Source organism: Silurus meridionalis, chromosome 17 (assembly GCF_014805685.1).
Source record: "Silurus meridionalis isolate SWU-2019-XX chromosome 17, ASM1480568v1, whole genome shotgun sequence".
NCBI lineage: Eukaryota > Metazoa > Chordata > Actinopteri > Siluriformes > Siluridae > Silurus > Silurus meridionalis.
In genome coordinates, this window is record NC_060900.1 from 15,827,046 (window position 1) to 15,845,919 (window position 18,874).

Below are 18,874 nucleotides of genomic sequence, written 5' to 3' on the forward strand. Positions count from 1 at the left end.
TTTAGATTAATTTGCTTACTCTAATACATGATTATTTCAATATTAACTTGGCCAATGGTTTATTGACACACACACACACACACACACACACACACACACACACACACACACACACACACACACACACAGAGACATCAGCCCCACTCTGATTAATCTAATAACTGTATGTAATGTAATGTTTCACTTTATTCATTTTATACATTCTACATTCATTGATAAGGTGAGGCTTATATTTATTATTAACACTTTGCACTGTATACATTTTGGATTATTGGTAATCTGACAAGCTGCTTTCATTTACGATGGAATGACAATAAATTAGTCTTACATGTTAAATATCTAATTGATTGGTACATTTAATTGTAAAATTATCGTCAAATATAAAAGGAAATAAAACACTTGTGAAAGGGTGTCACTACAAAATGATGTAAAATCACCAAGTTCAAGTTTATTATTGATCCATATCTGCACTCCCTGCCAACTTTTATACATTATACCTACTTACAGAATAGTCAAATATGCCAAACAGTATTCAGTAGAATAAAACCAAATCAACAGTGGCCCTAAAAATAAGCATACAGCACTTTATACAATATTTCAGCTTATTTTCCAACAGTTTAAATAACTAACCATTTAAAAATCTTGCCTCTATATAGTGTAATCATGCAACACTAAAAGCTCCTAATTTTCCACCAGACACACTTAATAGAAACATGCAGATATCTCAAACCTACAGCAAACACATCATCAATCAGGAATGCCAAGAGCCATGTTTCTGGTTCCTTTACTCATGCTGTTCTCTAATAGGACATTTTTGTGCTTCCTGCAGAGCCTTGTGCTCACAAACTAAAACAGCAACAATGCAATTTAACTCAAACATCTCAGCTCAAATACTCTCACTGCAGAACCCGGGTCTGCATTGCAGAGGCATGGAGTTAATCTCACTTTCACTTAGATATGGAACTTTCGGAATATTTCCCACATAGACAGTGAGGAAGAAGCCTTGGGCTACACTGAGCCAGTGGTGAAGAGGTCAGTCAACCTAAATGATAAACGATTGTGGAATTTTATTATCACTGACCTGAAAAAAAATTATTAATCAAAGGCTGGTTTTCTCCTCATCATCACTGACAGGTGTGAGTCAATGTTTATTGTACAATCCATACATAATGTTTAAGTAAAAAATATGTAAATGAAAAAAAAAAGTCAAATAAAGATGGAAAGCAAGACAGAAAGAGAGTGGAGATTTCACAAGAGCACAGACAGTGAGTGCTGGCTAAAATTAACAATCTTGTGTGATTAATGGAAAGACTGTTAATTAAAAGTGCAGTTCAGACTGTGTACACTACTGCTGAGGTTTCTGTCCAGAGAGGCAGGCAGGAACCACACAAGGCTGGCAGGAGCACACGTGATAAATCGCAACTTAATCTCACATTTTTATCTGCACACTTGCATACAAACTGTATTACTCAAATGTTATCTATTTCATTAAAAATTTTCCATTTATTTAATTGTATTTTATAATTTTTTTTCTGCCAATTTATTTGATTGCTCAATTCAATCAACATAATAAAAAAGTGTATTGCATTTATTTAATTTATTCTATTTTTATAATATATAATTTTATATATAATTTTACCAAGCAGGAATTTTATTTAAAATTGTTATAAAAAACTGTTTAAATGTTGATTATCACAAATATTAACAATAATAAGCTGCGTTAATAAAAAATGACAACTAATTTTATGGTTTGCTTTTTTTCCCCCTAACATTTTTTAACCATAATTCAACCAAAACGTGACTTGAAAACCGTGAATTTTGTTTACTGTTTTACCCCTAATATATACAGTAATAGAAATTGGGCTACACTAAATAACCAATCCTTTTCTATTTGTAATGTTTTTAACTGTTAAATAAAAATGTATTCATTGTAATTAGTAATTGTAATTGTTAAAGCGTTAAAGTAATAAGAGAACATTCTCCTTAATGTATTTGACCAGCTGACTATTGACCAAAGATACCAAAGTTCACGTTTTTATTTTTTACATTCTGGCTATAAGAGGATTTGTAGCTGACATTCAAATTTCTCATCTCTATCATTTTGTGTACTTGCTTCTAATGACAGTGAAGTCAAGTAGCTTTTAGGGACGTGGTCACATGTGCTTTTGTTTTGACACTATCTTGTTGCCTTATTGTGTTCACCTGTTCTGTGCAACTCACTGATTAACACAGTGTATACATTTACAATTAGTGAAATTAGTTATGCTTAGTCCAATCCTTGGTTCCTTGTTCACTTACATGTTCTGGGTTTATTACTTTCTGCTTTTGACCTTTGCTGTTTTATGAATATGGCTTACCCTGGGTTAAGCATGCTTAACTTTATTTTGACCCCTGTTATCAACACTGACAATTAAATTGCCAAACTAAATATTATTCAGAGAACCCACACTTGCATCTGTCTCCACTAAATATAGTTTTTCTTTCTATGGAATACAGTAAACCACATCAGCATATCTCAAGACACTTTACAGCCACAGCACCATTACTGTAAAAACTCAATTCATAGAAAAGTTAAAATAGATTAATAATTCAGCAAATATTTTGCCACAACAAGTTACAATATTTATTCCACAATCCATTCTATCTTTATCAATAAATAATTACAGTTGATGTTTTAATTACTCTGGTCTCTTATAAACCTCACATATCCCATTTAGAACAACAAAACGTTCAAGCTCTAAATAAACTAATGTTCAAAACCAAAGCGAGGAGACTGAAAGCCCATCTGATAGCAATTAGTTAAATAATAAATAGTATTGAACTAAATCAAAGCCCTGTAAGCCAGAGTGAATACTCTGAGGCAGATCACAGTACAACAGCACTGTGTGTGTGCAGGAATATTATACCACAAAATTCTGAATTGGCTCGTACAATAAAAAGTGCCTCTCTTCTTTTTTGGATAACCTCAATGGCTAAAAAACCCCTAGATCATTTGCATCAGACAATAAGGCATGCATTTTATCATCCTCAAGCAGTCACAGACAGTTCATTTAATTAAATAACATTCACTACTAATGAACAGCAGAGAGGAGATGGAAAGCATATAGTCCAGGATTGTTACAACTATGGTTTACAGTAAAGATGAGCCATCTTTTACGATTTAAAAAGACCCCTAAGCTCTCTCTGCCATTTCTGCATTTTTTAAGACATTATTTGCCGTAAAATAAAAGTAGCATTCTAGTAAGAGTCCAAAAATCAAATAAGATCCCACAGGACAAACTGAAATTCCAATAGCATTTTTTGACATGGAGCTCATTTGTTATGCCATTTTACACACATTCAGCCAATGCTATGCACTGAGTCAATTTTGGATCAATCATTAATCAATTTCATTAGCAATAGCACAGTCCATATTTAGGCCAGTGCTTCAGCAGGTGCTTTTCTTCCCATTTTATTATGGCTTCATTAGCCCACATCCCTGCTGGCTCATTTAGCAGACATGATCATGTCCTGTGGTGTACTGAAGAAATGACTCAGAAAATTCTGAAAATGTTGGCTTATAAAGGAAAATTAAGAAATAAATACCTTTTCCCACCAGAAAGCCTCAAGGCATGTGTTCATCCCACTACATTCTAATTTTAGCTCGCATATTTTAATCATCCGTGTGTGCGTGACAAGTGCAGATGTGTCCATATACGAATGCTAAATCAGAGGCTAATTCCGTATGCTGTTTCACTGCAGTGCTGTTTGTGCTTGTTTGTTTCTATGTTTGTTTTACAGAGAAACCTTCAGGTATGCCTTTAATAACAGAAAATGCTACGTCATGCCCGAATACTAGAAGCAAATCATACTGGTTTCTCGTTCAAATGCTTTTTTTTTTTTTTTTAAGGAAAATGCTAGAAAATCGACCAATGACATCAGCATGCCTATATCTGTCTGATAGAACCAGAATAACTGGGCAGCAGGATGATCTCCTTGCTCATCCTTTTCAAACTTACAGACAAGAATAAAAATGGCATACCAGCCTGGAGCTCAGAACCAGACAGTGCTTGCTGGCGCATAATATACGTCTGCACCACTGAGTCTGGTGACATGTTTCATAGAGTTGGTAGAGGAAAGGAAAAGAAACATTTTATTTTAGAATGACCATAAGTTTACTGAAGAGGGACCAAATCGAAGCAATACAAAGCAAATGGATTTAATGAAAAAAAAAATTTTAATTAAAGCAAATGGAATTAATATATTTCAGGCAATTTTACTGGATGTTTTGCCTATAAAAGATCATGTAAATTATCATTATTTAATGCTAGCAAGGGTTTAGTTATTAGCTAATGGAAATGACTGGAAAGAGCAAGTAAATGCAAATTTAATGCAAGTGACTACAGGATTTGTTTATCTAGAAACTGCAAAAGATGAGTATAAAAACCAAATCCTTTGGGAGGTTTGATGGACACATGAGACCTTTTTACAACCATAACAGGGGACCCAGTTAGTGTTAGTACTCAATAAAGGTTTTAAATAGTACATAGGCCTAAGTATATGATCAAAAACACAACCATAGTATGCTTAACAGCGGTGGATGGACTGGGAAAATTGGGCCGTGTTAAGATAATGAAAAATACTTACCGTATTTTCCAGACTATAAGCCGCTACTTTTTTCCCACGTTTTGAACCCCGAAGCGGCTTATTTATGGATTTTTCCTGGGTTTTTCCCGGTTTCACAAACTTCAAGCCAAAAAACTGAGCGACATAACATAAGACCAATGAAATTTCTGAACGGAAACAAAAATACGCACTTCACCTGTGTTCTGAGCTTGCACGGCATCGGGAGAAAAAACGTCCACCAGTGGTGGACAACGACGACAAAAGATAAACTCCCCAGAGAAATACAGTGGTACCTTGACCTACGAGTTTAATTCGTTCCGTGGACGAGCTCGTATCTCAATTTGCTCGCACATTAAATCAGTTTTCCATATTGAAAATACTTAAAATGGCATTAATCCGTTCCAACCCTCAAAATGACACCCTGTTTTTATGTTTCATGTTATTAAATTGAAAATACATTTATAAATAACAAATCTTGTATAAAAACATAATAGAAAGAGTATGTAAAGATATAATAAGGTTTTATTCAGTGTATTTTCCTTGGAGATGACTCGAGCTAACGAAAATGACGGTGGTGTGTGTGTGTGTGTGGAGAGGGGGTAGGAAGGTAAGCGGAGGCGGAGGGAAAACTCATTTTTTACTATCACTCCTGTAGACTACGTATCCCTAAACTTTAAAATTTTTACTTTTTCTTCTTTGCTTATCTTAATTTTCGTCACAATCTTCGCTTTCTGGCTTTGCCTTGCCATCTAGCAGCGGCGTCTTGAGCTCGTACCTCAATTTTTTGCTCGCGTAACAATGCAAAAATTTCGACTGAGTAACCGCTTGTACCTCGGAAAACTCGTACATTAATGCACTTGTAGGTCAAGGTACCACTGCAGTTGTAAAAGGAAGGAGGAAGACAGTGAACAATGACTTACTTGGTTGGCTACTGTTTAGATACAAGTCGTTGTAGCGCGTTGAGTCTGGGTGAAGGGAGAGCTCGCTAACTCCAGTTGCAACAGAAATCATATAAGCACAGACAGGTTTCCAAAACTCGTGCTTTTTTTATTTTTCTTGGCAACAGCGTTATGGGTTAGTCAAAGAAACTTAGAAATGAGCATCAGAAAATAATAAGGACATATTCCTCGGTCTTGAACACATGCAGTAATAATAAAATGCAGTGGCATGCTATTCCCAAAATACCGCTATGCACCTAATAGAAGCGCAACATATTGCATTTAGTGTCTTTCGTTAAAGCCTGTGTAAAGTTCATTAGTTTCAGTGTTGACTTATTTATGTTCAAAATAAAAATCTTTGTCAAATTCAGTGGGTGCGCTTCATATATGGGTGCGCTTTATAGTCCGGAAATTACAGTATATATTTTGTGAACTATTACATTTTATGAGACTTGATGCAAAATACTGCCAGGAAAATTTTCAAATAGTGTTACCAACTAATTTTCAAATAATCTTTAATATCCAACTTCATTATTGCTAAAACTAAAGGAAAAATTAATGAATTAATGAATGAATAATAATTAAATGAAGGTAAAAACAAGAGTAAATGGGGTTAAGGTGCTAGCCTACTGATCGGAAGGTTGGGGGTTCAAGACCCGGTATCGCCAAGCTGCCACTCTTGGGCCCTTTAACAAGGCCCCTAACCCTCTGTGCTCCAGGGGTGCCATATCATGGCTGATCTTGCACTCTGACCCCACTTTCCAAGCAAGCTGGGATATGCAAAGAAAGAATTTCACTGTGTTATAATGTATATGTGACAAATTCTATTCTAAATCAATTGCCTCGATGCTTCATTTAGTCTTTTTAACTACACACAAAGTATTGTGTTTACCCACATACCGTTATTACTGATGCAACAACTGATAAAGTCGAGCACTGTGAACAGTAAAACACAGAAGACGCTTCTGAATGAAGTTTCCAAAGTTTGGGATCATTTCAAACTGAAACCTAAAGAAAACACCGTACAGTGCGCTTATCTTTATAAAAGTAGTTTGAAATTGAATTTTATATTTTTATTTATAATTTTTATTTATTTATATCTTTGTATTTGCCTTTTGATGTAATATGGCAATTAAATGCACTAAATTGGCTCAGTTTTCATAGATTTTCTTGTATGCAATTTCAGCAATTGAAAATTTTAATTCATTAACAAATTACATGTTAATTTTAAGAGACTTTTCTTATTTTCTCTTGTATATTTAGTATTGCTCTTTAATAAACAAAAAGTACTTACATCAATTAATCGATGGAATAATCAGTAGAATACTCAATTTCAAATAATTGATAGCTGCAGCCCTACTATATACTATAAGGTTGCCTGTATCCTGCAGATTGCTGCTTTAGGTTTAGACTTTTATAATGGATTTATAATTTGCATATTCATCCATATTCATTAAATGTCTTGGCATATTTTTTTATGTTTGTTGTCCTGGCATCTGTTTTTCCACTGAGTCTGAGTCACTCAGTATTGTTAAAAAAATAGTAGAGTAAAGATAGATGAATAGAGAAATGTTTACGTTTTTGTTTTTTGTTTTTTCCTTTTTCTTGCACAAATGTGTCAGGATTGTAAATAAAATAAAAAAAACCATGCACTATTCAGTTAAAATGGGACTTGTTTAACTTTGATTTCCAGCATTAATATGTAAAATTGAGTTTTAACAAAAAAGAGAACATTAGGATTTTCTCTCATAAATCTATATGAAAATCAAAAGAACATAGAACTTAGGAACACGGGGCCTAGATGCAAACTTGTGTTTTGAAATGGCAAGTAAACATTGGTGGTTCACTTCCTGCACTTGGATTTTTTTCTCATTACAACAGAACCAAGCTAGTGTTAATCTGGAGCCAGGCAAAATAATCCATTATGGCATCATTATGTAAATGATCTGATAATATCTTCCCAAAAAGAGCCAAACATACAAATTACAAAATACTAAAATGCTATTAGGGTGTCATAATAACTCTAGGGTCAAATGTGCAATGCAACCGAATGTGATCTCGGGAGGATGGAAGGATGTGAAGGTATTTAGAACTGCTTTTTGTTTGTTAGACAGTGCTCCGAGGCCCAGCTTGGAACCCTGGCAAAACCTAGAGACCCTCAGGGGTCTGTGTATGTGTGTTTGTTGGTGAGGTTTGCTTATGACCATTGCAACTATTGCCCTTAGTCTGGATAATCCACTGCAGTTTTTGTACCCAAATGCGTATTGTGTATATGTCTATGTGTGTGTATGTGTGAGTGTGTGAGAGAAAGAGAGTAAAAGAATGTTAATGCTTATTTATGACTCTTTACATTTACATTTGCACCATTTAGCAGACGCCCTTATCCAGAGCGACGTAAAAGTGCTTATAATCATACTGAGTATCATATGCTTTTAATTAATTCCTAAAATAGAACTGTAACCTGTCTGAGTCATCAGAGTGAGGCTGAATGTCTCTGTGTGTGTTTGTGTGTGTGTGTGTGTGTGTGTGTGTGTGTGTGTAAAATCACACTACGCCAAGTGAGAAAGCTGGGTGTTGCACACTCTCTAATGTATTGCAGGTATAAGTGAGAGACGACACACAAACTCGTCGATTGCTCTAATTTTGAAGCAGATGAGCATGTGGCTCACTGTTTTGTAACTTCTATCCTTTCTCGAAAAGCGACCAAGAATCTTTTTTTCCGCATGTCATAGGGTTTAATGGAACAAATGATTGCCTGAATGTATGGGAAAGAGCTGTGAAAAGCAAGCTGAGAAAGAAGACAGAGTTGGAACAGAAGAACAGCAGGCGGATTATGCATTTTACTTCAAAACCTTTACTTCAGTCTAAGCCAGCAAGACACTATATTGATATCAGTAATGCACCACCTTAAATTCTAAAAGGATACTGATGTTCAACAAGCAGTGCACCCAAAAGGCAAAAATATAAAAAATATATAAATATATAAATATAAAAAAATATAAAAAATATATAAAAAAACTATATAAAACATATTAACTAAAAAACTACTCAGTGTCATTCTGAACATCTACGCCAATAATAAACAACAGAGTCTAGGCTTGTGAGATTGTGTGTAATACACCATATCATGCCCCCCAAAACTAGAATGGTGTTGCCTGTGGCTTTGAGGGGGAAAGGAGACAAAGATTCTTGTGGAGCAAAGGAGCCCTGATAAACAACATGGTGTTCTATTTCCTTAATTTCAACCCCTCTCGAAGTTTTGCAGGCAAAGATTTTTAGACTTTTCACACTTTTCAACAAACATATAACTCATACAACATATGACTCGAAAGCCATGGCAATAGTTGGAATTGTTCGGCAATTCCCGATACCTGTCCCAAGCCTAACACAGCAGGCAATTGCTATTTGTACCTAAACTGTATGATGATGAATTAAGGCCTCAAACAAGGCTTTTGGTGATAACACATTTATACACACTGTGCACTAATGTAGACCATCCTTAAGTTCTGGACATTTGCTTAGCTCTGCCCAAATCAGCTGCTGGAATCTTTCAATAGATTGAGTCTGGGCTTAGAAAGTCACTGAACTAACTAATTAGAAAGAAAGTATAAGACAGAAAATTTAATTGCACCAAGGAAATAACTTTCAATAATGTGTCTGTGTACAAATCAAATAATAATTAAATAACAGTAAAAGAGAAAAAAGAAAAAGAATTAGGAAGAGTGGAAGAAGTCAAGCAAAATGAACAGATAAATTATGTTTGTTAAAAGTAGGAGGAAGATGAGGGGGAGAGACATGGGTGTGATCTCAGTGATGTACACAAGGCCCAATCAACTACTGTTATTGGCTGGAGCGCAGAATGGGCAGACAGGTGGCCAAGGCAGAATGAGCGGAGGATGCCCCATGCAGCAAAGGAGAGAGAAAGAAAGAGAGCGAGAGAGCGAGAGAGAGAGAGAGAGAGAGAGAGAGAGAGAGAGAGAGCAAAACACATGCCTGAGATCATTTCAGTATTTACAAAGCAGCAATGAAAGCATCAGAGCTTGTCCATTACATTTGAACTTATGCAAATTAGAAAACAAAACCTATGTCCTGCATATCATTTTAATTAAGACAGTTAATAGGCTATATGGTGGTGCTAAAGCACGCACAATTAAATTTGCAGTAATGGACCATCAAAGCAAATGATGCAAATAAACAATATAAAAGTAAATGCAACATTTTGCAACACGAAGTATCTCAGCTCAGTAAATTTGCCCAGCACACTGAATCAACACATTGTCCTCTGCAGAGACAGATGCTCTGCTATTGGACTAAAACCAACACTGAGGCCATGCAGACAGACTTGGCAGTGTATCTGCAGTCCTGCTGCCCACATCTGGACCAAAAAAAAGAGGGAGTGAGGAACAAAATCAAAAAAGGAGGGGGACAGAATAAAGGAGGCACACTTTGCATTCCAATTCATCTAACATAAAATACTTCTTTTTTGTTTCAATGATCTTAGACATTTCCACTATGAACGTCTTCACAAAGGAACATTAAAAAAGGTCAAAACAAATCTGTTGTCTGGAAGACCAAAGTAAAGCCCACCACTGGGTTTGGCTTTGTTAAACTTGAACACTAACTCTATTTAGCATCATTACAGACTCTCATTCTCCTGCTGTTTCACTCTGTAACCCAGAAATCATCTGAAGTATAATGAAGTTTTTCGAAATTTTGTTAATGTCGAAGAAAACTTGTATTTGCTGTTTTATTTTTTTTTGCCAGCGCCAGGGACTGATCGACACTCCATATAGACAATGTAGAAATAGAATACCCAGTGTGATATAAAGCTTTGATGGTATATACATGGTATTGCATTACCACTAGCGGTGGGCAGTCAGGGCCAGCAAAGCCTTCTCTGCTGGCCTAAACACTATCAGAAACATTGACCTACTTTTTTTTATTACTATAGTCTCCTTAATAAATAGCTCTGTTTCTTTAATCAATCAGATTTCATATTCGCTAGCTAGCTGGCCCAGAATAGCATCAGGATTTTTTTCTGTCCTCTGATTGGTTGGTCAGAGGGAAACTGCTACAGCCAAGTTTTGACTGGCAAAAAACATGAGAAATTGATTTGGTCGTGGACATACTTAAAAAATCCATTTTGAAAAAAAAGCTAAACAACGTAGGGAGAGGTCTTCCAACCCCGAAGCCGGAGGTTTGGAGTTGTCTTAACTGGGTTTCTTGCTTTAGTAAAATGGTTTTAAACTCCATATGCAAAATGCCTTCCTCTCTGTACTACTGTTTATATTATATTATCAGAACACTCAAACTTAATCCACAATTTAGCATTTCATGTAATGCTAGTAGTCAGTGTTTTCCTCACCATTAAAATAGCAGATGAGCTAACCTACAGTATGCATGTGGAATGAGTTGCGCAGGTTTTATTTTAACTCTCTTTTATTAACGTCAGAAAGAGGAAGAAAGCTACAGGACAAAGATTTTGATCTAAAACACAACACTTCAAAGTGTCAGACTACTGATAATAATGATAATTAGAAGTTTATAAAATCAATAGCATCAATCACCATCCGAGGTTTCAGATTCGCACAGTGCCCGTCTGTAAAGCTGATAAAATTAGTTTGCCCTCCACTACTGTCCTTAAACCTGAATTGCTGGAAATGCTCACTTTCCTTCTGGATGTTTCTGAAGGACTACATTTTTAAAATGGTATATCATGAAAAGAGAGAAAAATCAATATCGCACAAGCCTAGTTGGAAGTTTTAATTTCAGCACTAAAAACTACTTCTGTCTTTAAGCAAGACTCTTTACCCTCAGCTAGGCTATAGTCTCCCATGTGCAAGATTCTTTGGATAAATGTGTCTGCCAAATGAACATAAAAATACAACATACATTACTAAGAATGGATGACAGCTACACTGCTCCTAGCCTGAGCTGCTCTAGATTACTTACTTCATCTTGCTGATTGAGTTACTGCATGGATAATGTGTCAAGGACAATATTACAGGCTAGTCACAGCTGAACAATACATATTGCACCATTATTATCTCTGTTAAAACCTTTTTGTACATATTTTGAGCATACAGATGTGTTTCATTATAGTGTCAATGTTCAGCCAATGATAAAGAGTACTTCAGAGACATCAAATATATAAAGCTTTTGTTTTGTTTTAGGGTATAAAGATTTGCTTTCATGGGTCCTCTGGTCATGTGTTGTAACGGAATTATATTGCAAATCCAATATAAAATCCTCGGGAAATGCTGGCCTAAGTGCTAAAAGCATGAATGATGTAATAGGCGATAGTAACAGTTGCTACATAGTGAATGGAAAGCCAGAAAAATATGGCACTTAGTCAATCAGATAATTTGCACACTTAACAGGATCAATCACTAAAATCATTTTCGATCATGTTTCTTTTTCAAGAAAGAAACCTTTTGCATCAACCACTGATAGGCTGTCGCAATACAGTCATCCTGAAATAATGTTACAGTCAACATACATCGCTTCACCAAAGCAGGATGCATTAAGTTCATCAAGCGTTTCTTAAGTTGCATGAGGCACCGCTGGAGTGAATAATCACAAGGATGTACTGCAAAAGCCTCACACATAAATTGGCTGCACAACCGGTGCACTTGCCGTCCCTACAGCCCTCTCTGCATGGCAAATGTACAGCATCCTTTAGAAGTAAAATCTGCTGTTTAATCACATAAACAGTCTTACGGAATCAGAGGGCTCCCTGCTAGGAAGACAAGAAGAGAAGCGAGAGAAACACACCACTGGGGAATGTTCTGCATGCACCCCGCCTGTAGTCATCCTAGCGTTATTGCGTTAGCATTAAACACAGAATGCTTCGATTGCGATGATAAAAAAAACAGACATTAATGTACAGTAACAACAGCACAGCATTTGGATTCAAATATCAGGAAACATTACATGTCACAGGAAGCTCTAACAGGCTACAACAGACATTTCTCCATTGCTTTATTCAGTAGCACAGAAAGCAGATAGATGAAGTCATTCGTGAGTGAAAAAAAGACATAATCCCTAATTGGATGGGATTAAGTTTTACACGGCTTGTGTAATAAAATACCGGCAGGTCTGCCTCACATCTAGACAGCATTGTATAAATAGGTGTGGGTTTTTTTTCTTTTTAAATAAACCCAATGTTTGTAGAATCTATAATTATCTTATGGTAATTTTTATGAACTTTTTTTCAAAGCTATTGTGGGTGCATTGTATAATTGAGTGTTTTTATCTTCAGTTTTAGAAGCATTTCTGTCAGTATAATGCTGTTTTATAAACAACTGATAAACCTTAAAGAGATTTGCAAAGAGTTTTTCGTTTTCTAGGACTATAGAACACTAGAATTTGCATGACATTATGGCATACATGAATATAAAGTGATTTATTAACTAGCTGCCATCAAAACAGAGCTTTTAATCAGCTTGAACATCTCCGATGAACTTGGCTTTCCTTCTAATGAGCTCTCAGGGAGTATAGTAAAAAAAAAGTGATATCCATTTTCTATACTTGTTGATGGGATTCAGGTTGGTCATAATTAAATTATATTATCATTATCATGCTCATTTGCATCACACTACATCTATCTATCTATCTATCTATCTATCTATCTATCTATCTATCTATCTATCTATCTATCTATCTATCTATCTATCTAATCTAATCTAATTAAATTTTAAAAGTAGGATTTTTCTCCTCGTTGTCCATTTACATTGTTATAGTTGTTTTAAATTAATGTATAATTAACTCATAATTTATACAAAAATCACTATGATGCTGGCACTTTATATTAAATGTAACACTGATAATTCACAATAAATGGAGCCAATATCACTGTGCAACATTCTGTGACAAATAGTATCTTAGCATATCTTATATCTTTATACTGAATATGGGCAAATGAACCTAATTTTATTCCTCTGAGATTGTTCTTTATACTTCTGGCTGATCATTTTGCTTCTTAATAGAAAAAACTTTAAATGTTTACCACTGAAACAGGAAACAAGACAATTTCAACACTACTGAAAGCTTGAATTTGGTTATAATATATTAGGAATATGATAGATTATATATAGATTATGATAGACTATATATTGCAGATATTTACGTGTACTAAAATTCTTTGCACTATAGAGAAAGTGGCTTTGCCTCAGCTCCTGCTTTCAAGATCTGGCTTTCTGTTCGAAGATACAAACCCAATATTTTGACAGCATATATGTATTCATACATTGCCAGGGATGTCAAGTCGGTGTACAAAACAGTGCATGTGTCCATTAAGTGGGCAGAGAAATTATGTTGAGATTAAAATACACACTGTACAATCTGCAGCAGTGAATAAACATGCTGGATTAACACCTACAATGTGTTGGATTAACACCAATCGTGCTAATTTAACACCTACTGTGTATTATGTAAATCCAGATGGACCAGAGAAACAAAATAACTGACAGTCAAAAAAAACCCAGAAAAGAAAACAAACAAACAAACAAACAAACAAAACACTGCATAACAGCGCAGCATACGGATGCAAAAGATCATGTGTGTCTTACATGCACTATTATACACCTCCCCACGTCATTGCCTGGAAGGAATATTCTGTCATTTACGTTTTCTGTCATTTAAAAGAGGGACCATAGAAAATATTGTACTCATTCAATTTATACATCATTCAAATTTTTATTCAGGTTAGGGTTGCAGTAGATCCAGAGCCTATCCCAGGAACACCTGGTGTGAGACATAACATACTTATTTATCCTCACAGGCATTTTAGCATCGCGAATCAGAGTTTCAAAAAAAGCTCGCACATACACAGCAAGAACATGCACAGACAGTAACCCCAGCTAGGGATCAAACTAAAGACCCTGGACCGCTCAGTACCGCCGTGTTGCCCTGATCTCAACCCGATCATATCCTGATCTGATCCCACTGACTTACATGAACACCTGCACTTTCAAGACCGTAACAAAAAGAGAGAATGCATTAGTAGATTGTGATTATGCACATGTTTATCATCGTGACCTTATCATTTCTGTTTTGTCATGACATCTAACATTTTTCTCACACCTACCCCCGACACCCCCCGACTCCAAAACCCAACCTCCCTCTCACTCCGTTCACTGCGCAAAAAGGCTCACTGTATGATACACAAGTCATGTTAGCACTGCACACTTTCTTCATGCATAAGAGACATAATGACAGCCTGCAGTGTACAGCCTCCCAGTGTACAGTGCACATCTGTATGCGAGCTGACTCCACACATCTTCTCTGAGTACCAGCATCAGCATCATCATCATCATCATCATTATCAGAAGCAGCAGAAACAGCAGCACAATCCACCACACTAACACACACAGAAATGCTGCATTTGCATGTTAAAGCTGCCTGCCATCCTCTCATGTGGTTTTAGTTACACTGAAACAGGCAACAACACTCTGCCACACACACACACACACACACACACACACACACACACACACACACACACACTTGTTTTGCAGTGTGTGCACAAACCCCGCCGTGACGCTGTGTCCTTTTCCAGCTGCCGTTACACCACTCCAGGAGACGCCGATGCGTATAGGATTACAATGAATGATTCGATTAAAAAAAAAAAACACACACACACAGACATACACACACACATGAGGCTCGAGCCAAAATCGTGACTGACAACTGTGCAATGAAATAAACACAAACAAACAGAGTAATAGGATAGCATACCAGTAAACAAGCTTGTTATTGAGAATAGCAGGAGTCTTATCCGACGCGCAGTTGATGCACCACATTGTTGCTACAAAACCCCGCTTTACCCGCTATAATGACTTTAGCGTCTCCGGTATCCGGTACAGGAATACAAGGCAAGCTTTCTGATATATGAACTCCAGCCAGAGAGCTGATAGAAACGTCAAAGCATCTCTCTCTCTCTCTCTCTCTCTCTCTTTCCCCTCCCTCTCCGCCTTTAAAAGAACCGACTCGCTAGAATCCGGCGTGACACAGCACTCACATTCACACCCGAATCAAAATATAACTTCACTAAACTCAATCAAATCCTTTCTTTATTCCATAAAACCCAGTGTTTTTTAATCCTTTACCATGTTCCCTGTTAATCACTGAACAAAACAGTTCCATGAAGATACACTACATGGAAGTAAATAGACACTACTTTTCCAGCCATATGTACTTCTTCCCCAAACTGTTACCACAAAGTTGGAGTCGCACACTTGAGAAGGAAGTTTCGGGAAGCTGTTTTCCCTTCACTTGAACTAGAAGAACCTGCACCAGCATGACAGTGCAAGCTTCAGGATGGTTTACATGGGTTATAGTGGACGAGTGTCCTGTATATACTATTCAACTCTTTTGGGATGAATTAGAACACTGTCTGCACCCCAAGCCTCCTCACCCCACCCTAAATCAGTACCTGACTTTACTCACGCTCTTTGGCTGAATGAGCACAAATCTCTACAAGAACACTACAATATTTAGTGGAACATCTTCCCAGAAGAGTGGAGGTTATAATAACATCACATGGGAGCTACGATTGGAATGGGATGTTCAAAAAGCACATACAAATTCAATTCAATTGAATTCATTTTCATTTGTATAGCACTTTTAACAATGAACATTGTCTCAAAGCAGCTTTACACGGATAATGTGGTGATTAAAAGTGAATATGTTCTTTATAAGTAAGTTTGTCCCTGATGAGCAAGCCGGTGGCGACTGTAGTGATCTTATGGTCAGGTGTCCACAAACTTAAATATTGTGTAGTCTGCTACACTGACTAAGGACTACAGTTTGCTTATGATCACCATCACTGTACACCGCAACATCGTATATCTGCAATAAATGGACATTCGGTGCAACCCAGATGAAGACGGGTTCCCTCTTGAGTCTGGTTCCTGTCATGGTTTCTTCCTTATGCCATCTCGGGGAGTTTTTCCTTGCCAGTCGCCACCCTCTTGCTCATCAGGGACAAACTTACGCTTATAACGCACATCTTATTCATTTTTATCACCAAATTATCCGTGTTAAGCTGCTTTTGGACAATGTACATTGTTGAAAGTGCTATATAAATACAATGAATTAAATAGAATTGTAGGGACACTTAATCATCAATACCTATCTTAATTACCAAACAATACCAAACTTAAATAGTGTGTGTATAAAACCTAACCATTCAGTACCTGCTTTACAAACAGGTACATTAATACAGAATTGGTCTCCCTTTGCTCTTATACTAACCTCCAAAGTTCTGTGAAGGCTTTCGAATAGATTTTGCAACATACCTCTAGATTTATTATAATTCAGACACTGGTTTCGGAACACACCAACAGATGGCAGCACAAGGCTGCACGCACTGTCACAGGGAGCGCAGATATTTATAAGTTAGTTTGGCAAAAGTAATTGTCCTGTGTACATCGGGAGCTGTACAACTGATGCTATTCTAACCACGTGATTTACCACGTCTGCTATTCTTACCACGTGCACACCTTGTTGCCAAGCTCTTCTCACACGTTAAACAACTCATGCACCCAGCCTATCCGCCAGACTTGGTTCCTGCGAACTGCTCTCTTCCCGAAGATAAGGATGCAGCTTAAAGGATGCAGCTTAAAGGTCGCCGTTTTGACACCATTGTCGAGATCCAGTGTGTGAATAGCAGAAGGTGCTTGACACGCTTCGAAAAGGACACATTCCAGAAGTGGCAGGAACACTGGGAGCACTAAATTACTGTGCAATGGGACTATTTTGTAGGTGATAATGCGTAAATGTAAATACTAAAGTACTTCCTTTAAACAGTGCTAGTCTCTAAATGTTTTGATACCATCTCGTAAGGGCCGTGAGTTTAGTCAGTCAGTTCATCCCAAAGGTTTTCAGTGAGGTTTAGATCAGGGCTCTGACAAAAGGCTAATCAACTTCACATTTTTATAGATATAGTGCATTTCAAAAAGCCCTTTAAGAAAGGTTTGATCATATGCAATACTCGCAGTAAGTCAGAAAAGCACCCAGTGGTGCAGCTTAATACAATGTCTCTGCTTTGCCTTCTTTAATCCCTACCTTGAAAAGAAGATCAATCATCATCTGAGTCACACAGAGTCATAGTTTGAACCACATGCTAGGTCTAAGTGTTTGAAGTCTACTCAAAAAAGCCACACACAAATTAATTAATCCATTTTCAGCGGCCTTGTTCCAGTGCACTCAGACCAATGAAGCATATCCCTCCCAGCAGGGACACAAGTATAATCACTGTCTCTCCTCCTCACACTGGCATTCTCATTATGACGATGGCCAAGAGGACATGTGAGCCTCCATCTTTCATTCTTGTTCCGGTAATTGTATAATTGCATTACAACCACCATTTTGATCATACTTCCTTACTCAGCTGATTTTAATATTGCGTACATACAGATTAATGACATTTACATTTAATTGTTTGGCTTTGTAATGTTTGTGTGACAGTGTTTTGGCTGCAGGCCAATATACTTTATGTCCTGATATACCGTGTTTCTGAGAAATGAGCATTTCAAGTAATATTCTATGGGAATCACCAATAAGGGTCTAAAAGCTGAGAGCCCAGAGATTTCCTGTCTTTCAGGGGCTTTATACCTTACAGCAAAAAGCAGCCAGTTTTATGGAGCATGATTCAAATTGATTTCTACTTTAACTCTACTTCATCACAAAACAACAGCATGGCCTCCCTTAAAAATAAAAGCTTCTGAAGACATAGCAACTCTCTGAGCAAGCCATGTGCTAAACCAGGGTTTTCCCAAGCTTTTTTTTTTTTTAGCAGAAACACTTGAACTGACTTTTTTTACAAACACACCATATTTTAAGCAGGTTAACTTGACCCAGACTTTAAGGCTTTATACTAGTCTTGCATTTTTTTTCAGATGCAAAAATTCAAATAGTGAATATTCCTCTCTGTACTTCCTAAAAAAACGTCCAACTTTGTCTAGTTTTTGCTTGGCTTGTTCTCATCTTGTTATTTATTTTATTGGAAAATATAAATGAATTAGCTAGCTAGCACTCTCATTTACATTTACAAACTATGATCATGTAACATCACTTCTATTTTATGCACAAACTCTTTTATATGAAGGGCCAAAAATCATATTTGACTGAGGGTCATGGTGTAAAAATAAATGTGCATTATTTCAAGCAGTATTATATCAAAAAGAAATTTGCAATAGTTCCCCTCATTTGTGATTTCATAATATTAATAAAAAAATTAAAACTGCTTAATTAATGCAGTTGTAGTTCATCACTCAATATAAGTTGAATACAGTTTGAAACTTACAAGATTAAAATTATAAATAGAA

The 18,874-nt window shown here is 36.5% G+C and overlaps 1 protein-coding gene across 4 annotated transcripts in view; it reads right to left on the reverse strand.

The window, feature by feature from the left end:
- The window catches only part of LOC124399462 (IQ motif and SEC7 domain-containing protein 2), an 84,903-nt gene that overhangs the window by 21,680 nt on the left and 44,349 nt on the right, over positions 1-18,874 (reverse strand). Inside the window, exon 1 of one of the 4 annotated variants that reach the window (XM_046870368.1) lies at positions 15,282-15,438. The exons of the other annotated variants lie outside the window; for them this stretch is intronic. Within the exon in view, the coding sequence (XP_046726324.1) occupies positions 15,282-15,346 (65 nt within the window). The 5' untranslated portion in view covers positions 15,347-15,438. Of the gene's footprint in view, positions 1-15,281; positions 15,439-18,874 lie in introns of those variants that run through there. 4 annotated transcript variants of the gene reach the window in all.